This window comes from Nematolebias whitei, chromosome 11 (assembly GCF_014905685.2).
Source record: "Nematolebias whitei isolate Nwh7 chromosome 11, NemWhi1, whole genome shotgun sequence".
Taxonomy (NCBI): Eukaryota; Metazoa; Chordata; class Actinopteri; order Cyprinodontiformes; family Rivulidae; genus Nematolebias; species Nematolebias whitei.
This window is the reverse complement of record NC_056508.1, coordinates 47,514,668-47,534,303: the sequence shown is the minus strand read 5'-3', so window position 1 is coordinate 47,534,303 and position 19,636 is coordinate 47,514,668. Positions and strand designations below refer to the sequence as shown.

At 43.1% G+C, this 19,636-nt stretch overlaps 1 protein-coding gene across 1 annotated transcript in view; it reads left to right on the top strand.

The window, feature by feature from the left end:
* LOC119417365 (agrin-like) overlaps positions 1-19,636 on the top strand; it is a 27,056-nt gene that overhangs the window by 6,629 nt on the left and 791 nt on the right. Inside the window, exon 4 of the mRNA XM_037684569.1 lies at positions 7,149-7,228. Within this exon, the coding sequence (XP_037540497.1) occupies positions 7,149-7,228 (80 nt within the window). The remainder of the gene's footprint in view (positions 1-7,148; positions 7,229-19,636) is intronic.

The following is a 19,636-nucleotide window of genomic DNA, read 5'->3' as shown; positions in this document are numbered from 1 at the left end:
TGGGGTCGGGTCGCCGGGGTAGCAGCTTAAGTAGGGAGGCCCAGACTTCCCTCTCCCCAGCCACTTGGGCAAGCTCCTCCGGGGGAATCCCGAGGCATATCCAGGCCAGCCGAGAAACATAGTCCCTCCAGCGTGTCCTGGGTCTTCCTCTGGGCCTCCTCCCGGTGGGACGTGTCCGGAACACCTCACCAGGGAGGTGTCCAGGAGGCATCCTAACCAGATGCATGAGCCACCTCAACTGATTCCTCTTGACGTGGAGAAGCAACGGTTCTACTCTGAGTCCCTCCCGGATGATCGAGCTTCTCACCCTATCTCTAAGGGAGAGCCCAGACACCCTGCGGAGAAAATTCATTTTGGCCGCTTGTATCCGAGATCTCGTTCTTTTGGTCACAACCCAAAGCTCATGACCATAGATTCGCCTATCCGCCTACCGATCTCACATTCCATTTTTCCCTCATTCGTGAACAAGACCTCAAGATACTTGAACTCCTCCACTTGGGGCAGGACATACTCCCTGACCCGGAGAAGGCAATCTACCCTTTTCCGGCTCAAGACCTTGACCTCGGATATGGAGGAACTGATACTCATCCCGGCCGTGTCGCACTCGGCTGCGAACCGCTCCAGTGAAAGCTGTAGATCACGATCTGATGAAGCCAACAGGACCACATCATCTGCAAAAAGCAGAGACACAATCCTAAGGTCACCAAAACGGATCCCCAAACACCTTGGCTGCACCTAGAAATTCTGTCCATAAAAGTTATGAACAGAATCGTGACAAAGGGCAACCTTGGCTGAGTCCAACTCTCACCAGGACCAAGCCCGACTTACTGCCGGCAATGCAGACCAGGCTCTGACACCGGTCATACAGGGACCTAACAGCTATCAAAGGGCCTGGTACCCCATACTCCCAGAGTATCCCCCACAGGGTTCCCCGAGGGACGCGGTCGAACGCCTTCTCCATGTCCACAAAGCACATGTAGACTGGTTGGGCAAACTCCCACGCACCCTCCAGGACCCTGCTGAGAGTGTAGAGCTGGACCAGTGTTCCACGACCAGGACAAAAACTGCACTGCTCCTCCTGAATCCGAGGTTCGACTATTCGATGGACCCTCCTCTCCAGAACCCCCAAATAGACCTTACCAGGGAGGCTTAAGAATGTGATCCCCCTGTAGTTGGAACACACTCTACAGTCCCCCTTTATGAATAGGGGGACTGCCACCCCGGTCTGCCAATCCAGGGGAACTTCCCCCAATGTCCACACAATATTGCAGAGTCGCATAAGCCAACACAACCCTACAACATCCAGAACCTTAAGAAACTCTGGGCGAATCTCATCCACCCCTGGGGCCTTGCCACCGAGGAGCTTTTTAACCACCTCAGTGACCTCAGCACCAGAGATTAGAGGGCCCGACCCAGAGTCCCCAGGCTCCACTTCCTCAGTGTAAGACGTGCCGGTGGGATTGAAGAGGTCTTCAAAGTATTCTGCCCACCGACCCACGACATCCCGAGTTGAGGTCAGCAGCACACCACCCCTACTATAGACAGTGTTGGTGGTGTAACCCCCCCCCCCCCCCCCCCCCCCCGGGACGCCGGATGGTAGACCAGAATCGCCTCGAAGCCGTGCGGAAGTCATTCTCCATGGCCTCTCCGAACTCCTCCCATACCCGAGCTTTTGCCTCAGCGACCATCCGAGCCGCATGTCGCTTGGACTGCCGGTACCCATCAGCTGCTTCCAGGGTCCTACAGGCTAAAAAGGCACGATAGGACTCCTTCTTCAGCCTGACAGCATCCCTCATCAACGGTGTCCACCACCGGATTCGAGGGTTGCCGCCGCAACAGGCACCGACAACCTTGCAGCCGCAGCTCCGGTAAGCCGCCTCGACAATATAATATAATATATAAGTATTTATATATAATTAAACTACTACTTACTACTTGTCCTACTATTCCTACTTGGCGGTTTTTCACTTATTGAGGGTCTTCAGTGTACGGATCCCCCGCGATAAACGGGGGACTACTGTAAGGTGTTTTTTTTTTACAGATCGGTTTCTACCTTCAGTTCTACTTTGCCTGTAACTTATTATTATTCATTCAAAATTTGAAGTACTTTTTTCAAATGTTTGGGCATTTAGTGCATGGACCGATATATGTTTTAACCATCAATTGAAAAATCTTCATGACAAAATAGAAAAACAACAACAACAAAAACACAGTTACTGTGACAATGACAAGTGAGCTCAAAAATGGTTTATTCTAATAAAAACCATCACCTCGTCTCATATTGTAGAAAGATCGTACTCACCATCAAACTCAGCAGGTCCAACACCAACAATGATAATGGACAAAGGGAGGGATGCTGCCTGTTAAAAAAAATATATTGATAGGGCTTAATCAATTACACACATCTGATTCCTTTTTAGGATACAAAAAAATTACAACTTTTATTGTAGAGTTGGTTGATGATTCAAAGTATCTATTTACTTTTTCCTTCCCTGAATTTTGTTAAGTTTAATAATTCTTCAAATAGTTTAGATGTTTATTTTAATAGTAACAGAAAAAGACAAAATTATCTATCTGTCTGTCCGTCCGTCCGTCCGTATATATAAATCTAGAGGGAGTGGTGGCGCAGTGGTTAGAGAAGGTGAGCCTGTGATCAGAAGGTTGGCGGTTCAACTCCCTGGACTGACAACATCAAATGGGTGGGAAAGGTGAAACATCCACACCTGCCTCTACCCTCATTTGCCCCACTCTGGGCCCCTGAGCCCAGGGTCTTAACCCCCACCATCTGCTCCCCTGGGCACCCTAAATAGCATCTCCCTGCTCCACACAGAGAGCTGTGGTAGCTCTATGGTTGTGTAAAGAAGGGCATATGGAGGAAAAATAATCACCAAGTCTTCGTACAAGTTAGTTCGCTGTGGTGACCCCTGAAAAAGGAAGCATCCATTATTATATTACATTATCTTAACCCGCTTCTTCCATTTTGGGTCACGGGGGTCGCCAGTGCCCATGTCCAGCAATTAAGCAATTGCTGTACGAGTGGCGGGGTACACCTTGGACAGGTTGAAAGTCCTTCACAGGAAAAAGGGGGCAGCCAAAAGAAAAAAAGTGTGTGTGTATATATATATATATTTTTTTGTATTTTTATTTTGTAACAAAAAAAAGTTGTATAATAACTTCCAACACTAAAACACTAATTTATGCCTGAGCACACGTCTGACCACTTTGGTTTTCTGCTTTTATGACATAACTAAAACTTCCTGACAACTGTGCAGAATTGAAAACGAATCTCTGAAGATATATTTTTCATTTTTTATTACACATGTCCATGAAGACTGTTTTTGTTTGTCTCATTCTGCACAGTTTGTTTCCAGTTAAGGGGCTAAACTTCATTGAACATTCAGCTTTTCAGAATTACACCTCTTCATCAGAACCGGCTGAAACTTCTGAACAATTAAGTTCATTCACCTCAAAGCAGTTAATGAAAGCAAGACAGCAGGGAGCCATTAAAGCAGAGATTGTGTTTGTAAACCCCATTTCTTTTTAGTTTAGTTTAATATTTTGGTAGCAATACATAATACTGCTTAATGTGCATACTGGGTGCATTTGTATACCCACATGGTAGGTAGGTAAGTGTAGCTTATGCTTACCCCTCTACTCTCTTTATTTACTTGATACATAAGTACGTGGTACTTAGTTATCAGCCTAGTTTGCCAAAAATGACAAACAAAGCTAATAACTTATTCATAATGATGATTGTATTATTATTTTTTATCTGAATTTAGATATTTTTTCAAAAATTTTCGCAAAAGGGTGCAAAGGAACACACAGCCTTGACAGGATAAAGTCAGCCAAACATCCAGTCTATTTAATGGGGACATTTCTTACGCATAAAAAAAATAATAAAAATAATAAATAAATCTTGAATAGATATGATTCATGTGGCAAAACATGTATTGCAGCTTTACTTCAGGCAAGTCTTTTAAACTGATGCAACGTCCTGAAAACCTTTTAGAACAAAGGGTTGTTGGGATGTCAGCATTCCCTTTATACTAGAAGCATTTGGGGAATTAAAGCAATTATCTAGGAGTTTTGCTTCACGCTGCCTATAACCTGGTGTGCACCAAGCTGTTTTTGTCCAAGGATCACATAAAAAAACCAACATCATCAGGAAATGTATTTCTCTTTTTTCTGCTCCCATGGCCCCACAGACATGAGGAGCGGATGCTGAGATGCACATCTGTATCTGTAACTGAGGGAAAACAACTATTATTTATCAGTTTGTGTCTGTTTTGTCTTGCATTGGTGTGTGTGTGTGTGTGGTTGTGTGTGTGTTTACTCACATTAACCACAGCCTCTTTGGTCTGGACCATGTCAGATATCACTCCATCTGTGATCATCAACAGGACAAAGTACTGAGAGCCATCTGTAATCTCTGCTGCACAGCTGGGGAACACACACACACACACACACACAGTTTATGCTAACATTTTACCACAGCATAAAAAAGAACACCTGCCTGCCCTCTGGTCAAGGACAGACAAGGCTGAATCTAGTTTGAAAAACATCTTAACTTTATGTGATTTGGCCTAAAACACTTTAAAACTTTTTGCAAGAAAAATGAGTTTGAACTTTTTTTTTCTTTAAAAAAAATCCTGTCACAAAATTGAAAGTATGGTTTTCTTTGCCTGCATACACTCGCCTGACCTTTTGTTGCTGTCACTGATGTAAAAAATAGCACACTCCAATAAAAATTAGATATTTTTTTTGACACATTTGCGCAAACATTTAATCTTCTTTGAACTTTTGAACAAAAGCTGTTAAATTGCAAGGCAATAATTGAACCCAGACTCTCTCTACAGGTTTTGGAGTAAACCATGTACCCATTCATTAACTATTTAAATTGCTTCACCTTCAAAGTACCATTTCTCAGGTTTGTTAACCACACCTCCCCTTCTAAACCTATATATTTTTGATTTGTTCAGGTTTACCTTCATATCACACAATTTACAAAAGTTTTCCAGAACACCAAGTCGCTTCTGTAGTCGCAAAATAGTGTCCGATACATTTGCCAAGTCGTCAGCAAATATCAAACATACTAGGTCGTTATATGCATTATTTAATATAAATATATACTCATTCAAAAATAGAACCAAATGTAAGGGGCTAACTATGCAGCCCTGCACATTACAATAATAATAATAATAATAATTACATTATACCACCTTCTCTTTTAACATGTTTTCAGTGACTTTAAGACGGTGCAGTTTCCCTTGGATTCCATTTTTAACCAAAACTCAATACAAAAGCCTGTGCTGAACATGATCAAAAGCTTTTTGAAGCGACTTGATGTATAAAAATATTGTTGATAACTGAATAACTTTTCCTGTATCAAGCTTGTTCTTCATATAGCTTGTCATGCATTCCTTTGAAGTCAGTCAACGTGTTATTCTGTATTTTTATGAATATTTTTCCCATTAAGTCAAGTAAGGATACACCTCTATAATTATTGGTATCACACCTGTCCCCAATTTTTTGGGTGTAGCTGTGGCTGTGTGGTTAGAGTGGGTGTCCTCCAATGGGAGAGCTGGGGGTTCGATTCCACCAGCAGTCAAGTGCTGAAGTGTCCCTGGGAAAGACACTGAACACCTCACTGCCTCCAATGTGTGTCCCATAGGTGTATGAATGTGATCTAAAAGCACTGGTTAGTCTTTACAGATTCAGAATAGCTTTGTAGAGATGTAGTAGAGTGCTGTTTGAATGTGTGTGCGGATGGAAAACTGAGGGCACAGATTGTGTTGTAAAGAGCTTTGAGTAACTTGATTAGATAGAAAGGCACTATATGAGTACTTTTACCATTTGCCATTTTATACAATGGACATATGACTGCTAAGCACCAAGATTTGGGAACCTGAGCAGATTCTAAAACCCTATGACATATGGACACAATATATGATTCTGAAATGTGTAAAGATAATTTCATCATTTCAATTACGATATTTGGAGTCTTGTTAGAGTAAACTGCTTGCCAGAGCTCATCTGGAGTAACGCAACCATCAAGTTCTGGATTATGGAAAGCAGTGGCATCATGGTTCTTTGCTAGTTCGGATATGGCATTTTCAAAGTGACCATCCACAGAAAAGTTACAGTGCGTTAACTGTAAGGTTTTCAGCTTCTTCCAGGTTCCTGCGTTTCAGCATGGCACCAACGAGCAGCAGCTGGAGGTCGTTCCACTAATTCGCTCCGGGGTATAAGTCTACGGATGAGCTCCATTCCCTGCTGGAGTATTACCTACCAACTGGTACTTGTGATCTCCAGCCTTCTAGTGAGAAAATTATCAAATGTACCTTTGTTTTCTTTGTGCTTTTCAGAGACTTGCCACCTGAGTCTATTCCCCTGGACCACTCTCCTATCGACCTGAACTCTCTGTCCTGGTACGTCTCGCACCGCTTGTATAGGGACTGAACAGCCCGTAGCAACGGGCCCCCAATCCCATACTCACGGAGCACCCCCCACAGTGTACCCCGAGGAACACGGTCGAATGTCTTCTCCAAATCCACAAAACACATGTAGACTGGATGGGCTGACTCAACTTCAGCTGCTCCTGCGCCATCCAGCCACTTGCCTCCTGCATTCCCTTGCCACTACTGTGTCGTACAAACCTGGATCTTACCTAATGGAGATTGTTTACCTTCTCCTCAATGACACAACCAGCCTACTCTACTGTAAGACACCAGGAACTAAAATATCATAATTAACCCTTTCCCAAGAGATTAATAATTTCTCCTCCATTCCCAGGCCCCCTGATCCCTACAGTGTACATAGTCCATCATTTCACTGTAAATAAAATTACTTTTTTAATTATTAAGAGTTTGAGTTCTGTTCTTCCCTCATTCCGCATTCTCTGAGTTTTTGTCCTTGCGACAGTTAGCAAGGATTTAAAATACGAAAACCACTGACTAGGTGTTACGTCTGTGTCTATATTTGAGCTAGATTTAATGAAGTTTCTCATTTGTTGCCACAGTTGTTGAGTATTACTAAAAACTCCATCAGATATAACATTCCACAGAGCTCCACCCCTTCTGCAGCCCATCATAATTGATGGATCGGAAGTTGAGGTGGTCTCAACCGATATGTATCTGGGGTTACAGCTGGACAACAAGCTGAACTGGACTGCAAATATGGACACTGTGTACAAGAAGGGGCGGAGCAGAATGTACTTTCTCAGAAGGTTGGCCTCTTTCAGGGTCTGCTCTAAGTTATTGCATTTGTTTTACCAATCCCTTGTGTCCAGTATACTTTTTTTTTTTTTTTTGGGTGTTGTGTGTTGGGGGGCAGCACTAGGAAGAAGGACATCCTAAGACTGAATCGGATCATTAAGAAGGCAGGCTCTGTGGTGGGACTGGGCCTTGACTCTGTGGAAAAGGTGGTGGAGCAGAGGACACGCTCCAAGATCAGGGTGATCATGTTCAATCAGGGCCACCCCTTGAACTCTGTCTTCTCTAACCAGCAAAGTTCAATGAGCTCCAGACTCAGTTTATTCAGGTGTTCTACTGAGAAACTAAATAACTTGTTTGTCCCTCGTGCCATTAGGCTGCATAATTCGGCCACTCCTGGCAGGAACCAAAGAAGCTAGCTGGTTATGCCCCCTAACATAGTCGCTGCTCTATCTCCTCTTAGGGTTTTTTTTTTTAATTATTTATTGATCTTTTTTAATACTACGGTTGTTTATCTGGTGTGTTTTTATCTTGTTGTTTGTATGAATGAGAGCTACAGATCGCCATATTATTTCCTTCGGGATCAGTAAAGTATCTACATATCCATCCGTCCAAAGATATTTGTTTCTTTAGGCAGCACATCTTTTTGAAATCATCTTTCAAATGAAAGTATCTACCCTTATCAACTGTGATAGACACAGCGAGCCTTAAGGCTGGGCAGACCATTCCAGAGGCCTGCCAAGTTGCTAGCAACCAAACCACCGCAGTACCACCACAGGTGATTAACCTAATGGTGCGAATCCACATAATAGCTGGACAAGCTATTAGCCATAAACAGGCATACTTTCAACCCTCTCCTGCATTTTTCAATTTGGGACTGTCCGTGGAAGCCACGAACCAGGTGAGTCTTGACTCCAGAACCACATCTATTGCTGTGTGTAACACTGGCATGGATGAGGTGCTGATCCCAAAAAAGATTATGCTAGGATGGTTGATTTCAACTGACTTTCATGATTTTGAACTAGGCATTCCATTTCTGGGAGGACTCCCAGATAACCTGGTACCGAGTCAAGAAGCTGGGCCAGTATGGTTCACGGAACCAACACAGGCCATAGCTCTTTTCTCAACCAATGTCGTCGACCAAGGACCTCAAACCTATGGTGTTTTACCCATAGACAGGCCCGACGACTCAGAAAGGGATTCGTTAGAGCTCCCCAAGGAGCAAGAACCCTTATCAGTCTCATCACAGATTGATCAGGTGGTCGCACAAGCCGACGCTCTGACATCTGATGAAGAAAGAGACAAACTACGCCAAGTTCTTTTGAAATATGAAAAGTCATTTGCAACTGATTCGACAGATTGTGGGTTGACCTCGCTCCACGCAGTGAGAATCCCAACCCCACCCAACGCACCGCCAACATTTGTCAGACAATACAAGATCCCTCTGGCAGCATACCAGCCTGTCCAGGAGATCATTGATGACCTTTTGGTCAAAGGTATAATCAGACAATGTAACAGCACCTACTCTGCGCCTCTATGGCCAGTTTTAAAACCAAATGGTAAGTGGAGACTTACCATAGACTACAGGAAGCTAAACAAACAAGTACCCTTATCCAGGTGGCCAATGACTCAGCTCCATCAGGAACTGCCAAAGGTCACCGACGGTAAGTACTTCTCGACCCTCGACGTCGCCTCTGGTTTTTGGACCATCCCTGTGCGCGCCGAGGATCAACACAAACTAGCTTTCACTTTTGGCAGCCGACAATACACCTTTACCAGGTGTCCCTTTGGCTACGCTAACTCACCTGCAGAGTTCAACATCTTCTTGAACAAAGCATGTCCAGACGCCCACGAGCGTGGGACACTGATCTACGTGGACGACATCCTTTTAAGGCAGCCAACACTGGACTCTCATTTGGCTGAGATCGACCACGTCCTCAATCAGCTAACGACTGCTGGTGCTAAAATCTCACTGTCAAAATGCCAGTGGTGCAGAACCAAGGTGGATTACGTTGGCCTCCTAGTAGGTCCGGACGGAATACAACCACAGTTGACTCGCACCCAAGGCCTAGACAACCTCAAAGTCCCAACCAATCTCAAGGAACTGCAGAGTTTCTTGGGAGTGTGTAATTACTCTCGCCAGTTCATAGAGCATTATGCGGATCTCGCAAAACCACTGACTGAACTCTTAAAGAAAGACGTTCCTTTTGTCTGGACTGATACACAGCAGCAGGCAATGAACGCTCTTAAAGACAGGCTCAAGTTAGCCCCATGTCTAGTCTACCCAGACTACACCAAAGAGTTCTACTTGGAAGTGGGCTTCTCACCTCACTGCATGAGTGCAGGTCTGTACCAAATACACGACAAAGACAAGCGTGTTGTGGCCTACGCCAGCAAAACAATGGCAGGCCCTGAATTACGGTATTCAGACTGTGAGAAGGCTCTATTGACCACTGTGTGGGCAGTGAAACATTTCTCCTGCTATATTGGTGGACAGAGGATCATTGTTGAGACACAACACCAGCCAGTAACGTTTCTGAACAGCCAACGCATCAGAGATGGTGTGGTGACAAACTCACGTGTTGCAACCTGGCTTATGGCACTTCAAAGTTTTAACCTAGACATCCGCTACGGTCAAAATAAGAAGTCACACTTGGGCACTGATTTGGCAATCTGCCAGGAATGTACACAGGATGTACCAGCCACCCAACAGCCGGTTGTGAGCAAACCCTCAGTTGCTGAGGACCCAAATCACCACTTCTTTGATGGCAATATCTGTAAAGATATGGCGACATTGTACGTGGATGGATGTTCATTCCACCACGAGAAAGTCTGCAAAGCAGGTGTTGGCGGAGTTCTCCTCCAAGACCTGGAACAGGTCACATTTGGCTATAAATTGGGCTCTCAGTCTTCTCAGTACGCTGAGATAGCTGCAATCCTAATAGGCCTACAGATGGCAGTGGAACGCTCCATCCAGACGCTAGTCATCTGCACTGACTCTAACTATGCTCGACTTAGTTTCTTGTGTCATCTCGCTCTGTGGAAACAGAACGGTTTTCTCACAAGCAACAAGAAGGTGGTAAAACACAAAGAGCTTTTCATGACATGTGATCACTTGGTGACATCACATGATCTACAGATCTTCTGGAAGAAAGTTCCAGGACACTCCAGAGTCCCAGGCGATGACAAGTACTACAATGACCTTGCAGACTCCCTAGCCAAGGAAGGAGCCGTTGACGGACCCACGTGGTCCTTTAACCCCTCCTGGCTACTCAACACTCAGTCGTCACAAGCTACAACTGAGGTAATGGCAGTCACACGTGCACATGCTGCAGCTAAACCTGCTGATAACACAGTTTCTGTGCGCCCAATGCTGACTGACCCAGACATCATCCAACTTCAGAAGTTGGATCCTGCAATTAACTCGATGATGTTGTATCTGACTGACCCAGACGAATACACTCCATCGAAAGACGAGCTGGATTCCAATCCAGACCTTAAAGTCCTCTTTCAGCTGCGCAAACAGCTGAAACTAGTTAAAGGCATCCTAACTTTTGCTCATGGACGGACGTCCTCACCTGTGTTCGTGGTCCCCCATGACCACAGGGGGGTGATGTTAGTCCATGCACATGACCTTCCGTCCGCAGGACATAAGGGTGACAATGCCACGCTGAAAGCATTGAAACAGATTGCTTATTGGCCCGGAATGAAAAAGGATGTCAAAGACTACATAAAAGGGTGCCTGATCTGTGGCCAGTTTCAACCATCCAGACCACTTCACAGAGCACCACTGCACAGTAGAGGCATTGCATTTCCATGGTCGGACCTCCAGATTGACTGGGTCGGACCACTCACTAAGACCTCTAGAGGAAATAAATATTTTCTCACGGTAACCTGCGCGTTTACCAAATGGGTAGAATGTCTACCAGCCCCTAATGACACAGCACAAACCACTGCTACGTTATTAATGAATCATGTATTTTCAAGGTTTGGACTTCCCCTTAGGGTGAACTCAGACCAAGGTACACACTTCACAGGTGAAGTAATGAAGGAACTGTGGAAGACGCTAGGCGTCAAAGCCAACTTCCATATTGGCTACCACCCACAGGCTTCAGGCCAGGTTGAGAGAGCAAACAGGACTGTGGTGAGTATTTTGAAAAAATACGTAGCCGCAAACCACAAGGACTGGGACGTGAAACTCCCTCTGGTCCTCATGGCCATAAGGGCCACTCCACACACGTCGACTGGCATCGCTCCTTTCGAGATGATGACGGGTCGACAAATGACTCTCCCTCTGCACCTGTTGTACCAACCAGGCGATGCTGCCATGGCAACAGCCTACACCACACAACAATACATGAAAGACTTGGAAAGACACCTTAAAAACACTTTTGCTTTCGCACAGAAAAACCTGGAAAAATCAGCTGAAGGACGCAAAGCGTACTACGACCAAAAGGCCTCTCACGAGGAACTCCAAGTGGGAGACAGGGTCTGGTACTACACGTTTGCACCCAAAACTGGGACAAGAGAGTCCGGGACCGGAACTCTCGCCCGTAAGCTGATGCCCAGATGGACTGGACCCCATCTGATAACCGACAAAGTGTCTCCAATTATCTACCAGATAAAAATCAGTAAAGGCCAAAAAGAGCCAACTGTTAAATGGGTACACCGTAACCAGGTTAAACCACACAAGGCGTGCAATAACTCCTCAGGAGACAAAGATCTCACAAAATCTGACCTCGTGGGAACCAGGGTCATCCAAGCAGAAGATAACTAATGGATAAGAAACTTAACCATAGTTTAAATTCACAGGACCTACCCTTGACCATTACGAAGCTAAGACCTATCTCTTTGTGTTTCCATAGGACAATGATGGTACCACTCCTGGTAATCTTCACCCTCTTGACTCACACCCAAGAGATCAAAGCCCTCGTAATAGCGGTAAATGAATTAGCCCTTAAGGTTGAAGCGGATTACGCTGTCGCACACCTAATGGATAGGATTTTTGCTGACATGCTTAGAGATATCAGTTCGTCGGTAGATACACTAGCCACCGGTAGGATCCCACCGTATCTAGTCTCTCTACAGATGGTGAACGACATCCTCAGCTCCGCTACGCACGAAAAAGTTACGCAAACACAGGCACACCTGGCTTACACTCTCGGTAGCGCAATCCCAATCTACGTCAATCACAAAACATTTGAAATGGCGTTCATTATCAACCTACCGATAATTCCCTCAAACGGCATATATAGACTCAGGGACGTCGTAAATGTTGGCAATTGGCACGGCGAAAACCATGTTCAAATTGACACACCAAGGATGGTTGCGTACCACGACGACAACCCCTCCGTTTACCTAGCTCCAAACCTGCAGATGTGTGTTCTCACTCGGGAGATACACTATCTGTGCCCGAGCAAACCGTTTATGTGGAATAAAACCGCGGGCATATGCGGATTAACACCTATTCCGGAAAATTCTAAGTGCTCAACGACCGTAACGCCTCGACACCTGGCTAAAGATGCAAAAGCGGAAATAATTGGCTCTCGTTGGCTAGTGAACGCTCCTCAAAGAAAGGCGATCATAGCCTACGATCAACCCGGGGCAAATAGACCCTTGGCGTTACCGGACAAAACGATGTGGATCAGTGTTCCCCAGGGAACAACCATACACATTGGTGATTTGACGCTCTATCACCTCGATCCGGAACGATGGGACGCGACTCTGGATGACTCAGAGTACCTAGGAAATATGTCTATAGACATAGATCCAGAGACTCTGGGAAGGATCCGTTTTGAAGGCACCCAAGTCGTCGACGTGGAACCAATAAACCAAGTTCTCAAGTCCCTCAGGTCCACAACTAAGAACCCGATCCAACCAATTAACTATGCGTGGTCGAGCGCGGACACATTAATCATAGCCCTGCTAATGACGATAACCCTCGTATTGTGTGGGATACTCGCATCCCTGTCCCGGGGCCAAACGTCACTCCGAGTCGACGTGGATCGCCATGCAGCACACCTCGATATGATTATGCCTCGCGTAAGCGGGTCCGCAAAGAAGCCACTCACACGGGACAACGCGACTGAAACTGACAACCAGGGTGAGGAGGAGCAGTGAAACGATGTTTCTAGATGCTTAGTCACTACTCTTGTCGGTGTTGAAACGTTGTTTAGTTGATTTTGGTTGTTTCTGAGGTAAGAATGAATCTTGTGTGTAGTAAGTTAGAGACTAAGAAGCCTTTGACCATGCCAACATGCAGTTCATTCGCTAAATTGCAATCCTTGCGGAGTCAATGTAAATTATTGTTACCTTGAGTACCATAATCTACATTGGTCTCACATCGCTTAAGCCGAACCTACTCGAACAATTCTATTCGGGGGGGATAGCTAATTCTCTTTGATAAGTCTCGCCATAGACTTCCAAAACGTTTATGGGGAAACCAAACACCCAATCTCAAGTCGTTCGTCTACAAGACAACAGACATTTGAACCAAACTATATTTTGCCATGTAAAGCTAACTTAAGCCAAGTTAGAAATGGAAAAATAGTTTGGAAACCTTTTCTATAGGCTTAAACCCCTGTAGTTACCCCTTTCAGCATGCTCCACCCCTTAACTGGTAGTCGTAGCTGTTCCCAACCATAATAGCTTACACACCAGGTGCATATAGTTTAAGGCCTTATGTAAAATCCCCTTCATAAGCCCACCTTAAACCACATAATTGCATGACACATTTGAACCAGAACGACACAGGCTGGACGTCGCTGGAGACAACCTTCGCTGGAGGCGACCTGCAATCCTGACGTTGGTCTCCACTCTTCATCCGGTGGCCGCTTCTTCAGTTCAATCCAAGGGTACCCCTCTGTATGCTGATTAATCAACACTTCCAATCGTTGTGGATTTACCATTGTGGATTATATGACTTTTTCCAGTGGATTACAGTCTCTGTTTCCAAGGGGTTAAAGCATTGCTACAATGGAATTATCGAGACGATATGGAATTATAATCAACACAATGGAATTACCAAGAACATTGTGGAATTACCTTGACTTTTGTTTTCCTTGCTGGATTACTCTTGACTCTTGTTTCTTTGCTGGATTACATCAAGCTTCAAGGACAATCGACGACGTAAGTCCATAGTTGGAATTCATCTCCATGGACAGGTGATGATTTCCAAAGGGGGGACTGTAGTGGACTAGGCCTACGTCGAAACTAAGTCTAAGGTCAAAACTCTTGACCTTTAGAACCTTGTGGGACAGAAGCTGTCATTTCATGTATTTGAATCCATAAATACAGGTTCACCCATCCTGAGACTTTCTTTCTTGAAGATTCAAGTGAAAAGAACACTCTCTTTTTATTATCATTACTATCTTACAAATGTTGATAATCAAAGTGTCTTAGTTCAAACCATTTTAGATGTTGCAGTGAACTAATCAATTTTATTAACTGAGTAATGATTTTTATTCTCATGTTAAAAGCTGTTGCAGAGTAATTATGCATTTTTCTGATTTCTGCTTTTGAATGAGCAAGTGTGTGCGTTTACAAGGTTACAGTCAAACGAAAAACAAGTTGTTATGTTAAAACTGTCATGTTTTAGAATCCTCTCAGACGTAAATAGAGATGTTTTGCACCTGTTTCTTAAACACGCCAAAACAGAACCCTCTCGGTCTGTGAGAACATTTCTGAGCTGTCCCATAACAATTCTCGCTGTCTCTAACCTCTTACGTCACAAAAACACACCCCTTCTGGTCGTTTCTGACCAATGGAAAATCCCAAAAAGTGAACCGGGAAAGAGTCTTTAAAAGGTCAGTACTTCCTGGTCTCCACGGGGTTACAGAGTTACGGACTCACAGGTTCTCGGACTCACAGAGTTACAGAGTTGGAGAGTTGTCAGACTTCTAGAGTTCTGGAGTTCTGATGGAGTGCTGTTGGAGTTCCTGACATGACAACAAAGCTCTTCCGAGTTCCATGGGATTATAACATTTTCCACTGAGGTGAATGTGTGTCGAACAGAGCCTCGCCACTACTTCTGACGAGTAACAGCCATTCTAAGGAGACGCTGGACCGGTAGCGTTAACGGAACACCATATCTGCTGATTATCATCAGAAAGGTAATGGGTCAAGTTTCCTACCAAGCGTACCGAGGCGAGCTGGGCTTCTGATGGAGAGTGTCGGTTCTGGTGAACATTCAATTTCCCTCAAACCCCATCCTTTACTCCCTCTAAACTTCTTTCCATCTTTAAACTTTCCTATGAAGTAGAAATTCTCCCAGATATTTAGAAATGTCTGTGTAAAGTGCTTATTCACATCCGTGTGGATAAAAGATCATAGTTGTACAGTTTTATAAATGTCTGTGGTGCAGCAACGGAAAAATCATGGCCGTATGATTTTTCCTGATTGATTGCTTGTTGTTATTTTCATAATTTGCCAAATTAATGTAAATGTTTGATGTTAAATTTGATTCTGTAAATAAATGACCGCATTCATTTTGATGGGTCAAATTTAAATGACGTCTCACTTTGCATTTCCTTAAATTCAATGCACGTTTTATTCAGTCCAGAAAAATGAGGAACCCGCGTTAAATGATGAATATATCCCAGCATCTGTTCATCTACATCGCCATATTATTTCCTTCGGGATCAGTAAAGTATCTACATATCCATCCGTCCAAAGATATTTGTTTCTTTAGGCAGCACATCTTTTTGAAATCATCTTTCAAATGAAAGTATCTACCCTTATCAACTGGGTGGTTGCTTTTTCAATATATATTCAGTGAAAAATTCACATTTAATTTCAAATTGTGACAGTTCTTGTACCACGATGTTGGCTGAGTACATGTATTTTAAAGTTTTGTTCTCACAATAATTTTGTTTCCAGCTTCCAACTGCTTCATCAACAATGCTTATGAACATGTCAGTGAATTATATGTCACACACAAACATGGGCCAGTAGCATTACCGAATTTTCTAATTTGCTTGCAGGTTATACATGTTCATCTATAGTACATGATCATGTGGGCAGATATGATAGAAATGGTGGTGGCCTGTGTTTTTATATAAAACTCTACTGTGCATGTTGAGGCGTGTCAGAGTGTATTGTTTATTTTTGTATACTAATGAAGACATCCATTGCTATGCTTCACATTCCCTGAAGGAACAACGGTGTATTCTGTTCGAGATAACAAGAATGGAATACTTTCCCTTAAAAATGACATTCTAGCAACACTTGACTCACTGGGTGATGCTGATGTGCAGATAATAATAACAAGTGATCTGAATGCTTGGGCTGGTATAGAGAGAGTATTGTAGTTATGTAGTCATAAAGGGAGACAACTCAATTTACTTACCCTGTGGCAACTTCTAAGGAGAGTCTAACACTCTGCATCTTATCTGATATGTTAGATTTGCAGATGTGCTTGGATTTTCCAGATTAGTCTGTTTTTATTTTTAACTTGCAAAACTAATTGAACATAGGTACAGTTTTAAAGAAGATCAATCACTGATGGACTTTTTTTTCATTGTTAGAGCCACTAAAATCAATTCCAGTGATAAGCAAGTATGAGTTTCTTACTTCTTGTGAAAAGGACTCTAAGGTCCCTATATGTGACTGGCTGGAAAAAATGTGTTCCATTCTAAGGGCTGCATTGTAATCTTTGTCTTTTGTCAGATACGAGCATCACAACTTCTTAAGCTTTATCTACACCCAGCTAAATCTGGTTAAACAAAGGAAGAACACGGAGTTTTCTCAAGGGAGTGGAGAATTTTTCAAACTGATGCAGAAGCCAATCTGCAAACAAACAGTGCACTGAGCACAGGAAGAACTAGGGCGCTCATTAAATACTTACAGCGGAAAAAATGTGGCTTTTTCACGCGAGCAGCTATTGTTGGTTCTCTGAGAAATAACAGGTGCATCTCAAACATTAGAATATCGTGAAAAAGTTCAGTTTTTTTGGTCAAGCATTTCAGAAAGTGAAACTAATATATTACATAGGTTAATTTCACAGAGATTTGACAAGCCTTTACTTCTTGTAAATTTGATGATCGTTGTCAGGGAATATAGGTCAAGGTTTATGGATGTTTTTAACTGCTATGGCTGAGAATGTTAACTGCCCATGAACCATGTGTTTGAGTTAACAGAGAGTTGGATGAGGAGCTGATTTGATACTGCAGACACAGCTGGCAGTCCAAGGACACCAGTCTGCCTGTGAGCTGATAAGCATATAAAAACAAGCCTCGCACGCTGCCCAAGGCAGAATCTCATCACTGGGCTCCATGCATGTAACGTCTGCACATCTGTGTAACCTGTTGTTGAAATCTTCCCTTGCAAGAAAGACTAGTTAAAAATCTTCTCCTGTCATCGTGTGGCTTCTTTGAGTAAGTATAATAAATAGAGGATATTTTTATCCAACGATTAAATGAAGAAAACAAAATTCAGTGTCTCAGAAAATTAGAATATTCCACAGCCAGCTTTTGGTATCTTTGGCAGTGTGGGCAGGAGCCGAGTCCTGCTGGAAAATACAACTGACATCTCCATCTCGTCAGCAGAAGGAAGCATGAAGTGCTCTAAAATGTCCTGGTAGATGCTGCGTGGACTGTGGACTTCAGAAAACACAGTGGGCCAACGCCAGCAGACAACATGGTCCCAAACTATCACTGACTGGTAACCAATCTGGACTTCAAGCAACGTGGATTCTGAGCCTCTCCACTACTCCTCCAGATTCTGGGACCTTGATTTATAAATATTTAATCTGAAAAGAGGACATTGGACCACTGAGCAACAGTCCAGTTCTTTGTCTCCTCAGCTCAGGTAACATGCTTCTGATGTTGACTCTGGTTCAGGAGTGGTTTGACTTTAGGGATGAGACATTTGTAGCTCATGTCTTGGAGTTAATCAGCTGATTAGGCTGTGACACCAGGACAATATTGAACCTCTTCACAATATTCTAATTTTCTGAGAAGCATTCAGGTTTTTCATTATCTGTACGTCCTAATCATCAAAATTACAAGAAGTAAAGGCTTGAAATATGTCACTCTGTGTATAATGAATCTATATAATATAGGAGTTTCACTTTTAAAATGATTGACCAAAAATTTAACTTTGTCATAATTGTTTGGGATGTGCCTGTAATGTTCAGTCTACATGGCAGAGGGAAGGCTAATCCTCTTACTTTCATACGTTTTCTATTCTCCAAATTCAAACAAGATATTCAACAATTTAAGAAGTAAATAGTAAAATGGACCATTTTCATGTCTGGCCATACAAAATATCTATTGTGATTCTTGATTAGAATTTACTTTAAACGTGACGGGCTGATTCCAGTGTTTCCTGATGTTTCAGATGCTTTGCTGAAGTACATGTAAATAAGGGAATAAATTCAATTTCCCAAAGACTTTTATGTGCCAGCAAGATAATCGTACCATTATTAATGAATAGGGACATGCTTCTTTTCAGAACATGAAGGAACGGTTAGGAAGCCTAATCGTTTCTTCTCTTTGTAATTCATGAAGAATCTTTTAGAACAGTTGATTTCCAAAAGCACGACATGGAGGATTAAAAATCAAAATTACTCATTAAACCTGTGAACGTTTTCTAAATAAATAGAAATAAAAAAAGTTAAACACCATAATACAGATAAATCTGTTAATTTTGTAAATGATGCCCCATTCCCAACAAAATAATGGAGAAGCAGGTTATGTTTTAGGACAGGCTGCCTAATGTCTTGCTTGGCTTTATGTGATTTTCATTCAACCTTTATTTATACAAGTTAGTCTCATTGAGTCGCGAGGACTCATTTACAAGAGAGACCTTTTTTTAAACAAAGAACAAGGATGAGGTACAGACAACAATAGACAATCTTATAAAAACATATAAAATGAAATAAAAACAAAACCAGCTACATTTCACACAGCTAAACATAATTTCTTTATTAGGCTAATATCAGACCATCCATCCTTTGTTTGGTAAAATGAAACACTGATGTGTGGTTAACTGCACTTTCAGGTTTGAGGATCCTGCTTTTTTCAATTGATGAAGTCTGGAAATTCAAGTAGCATCACTGGGTTCTAAGTAGCTGCCAACGCCATAAATGAAATCTCCAGAATATCTCAACCTTCAAGTTGGTTCTGTTTCTTCATGCGGTTGCAGAGGCTTGCAGTCCTGCTGCTTGTGTGTTATATTAAAACACGTGCAACAAAGTTTCTCTCATTACAGTCAGAGTTGATGCAGGTGTCTCCAGCTAACATGCATTGTGTTGTGAGCTTTTCCAACCCACCTCAAGAGCACTACATATGTATTTTGACACCTGACCTGAGACGTCCTCTGACAGAAAACTTCTGCCGCTAATGTCCCAGTTTACAAAACCATCCAAATCTGCATTTATTTTTTTCATTTTAAATGTGTACAGATTACTCCAACAATTTTCA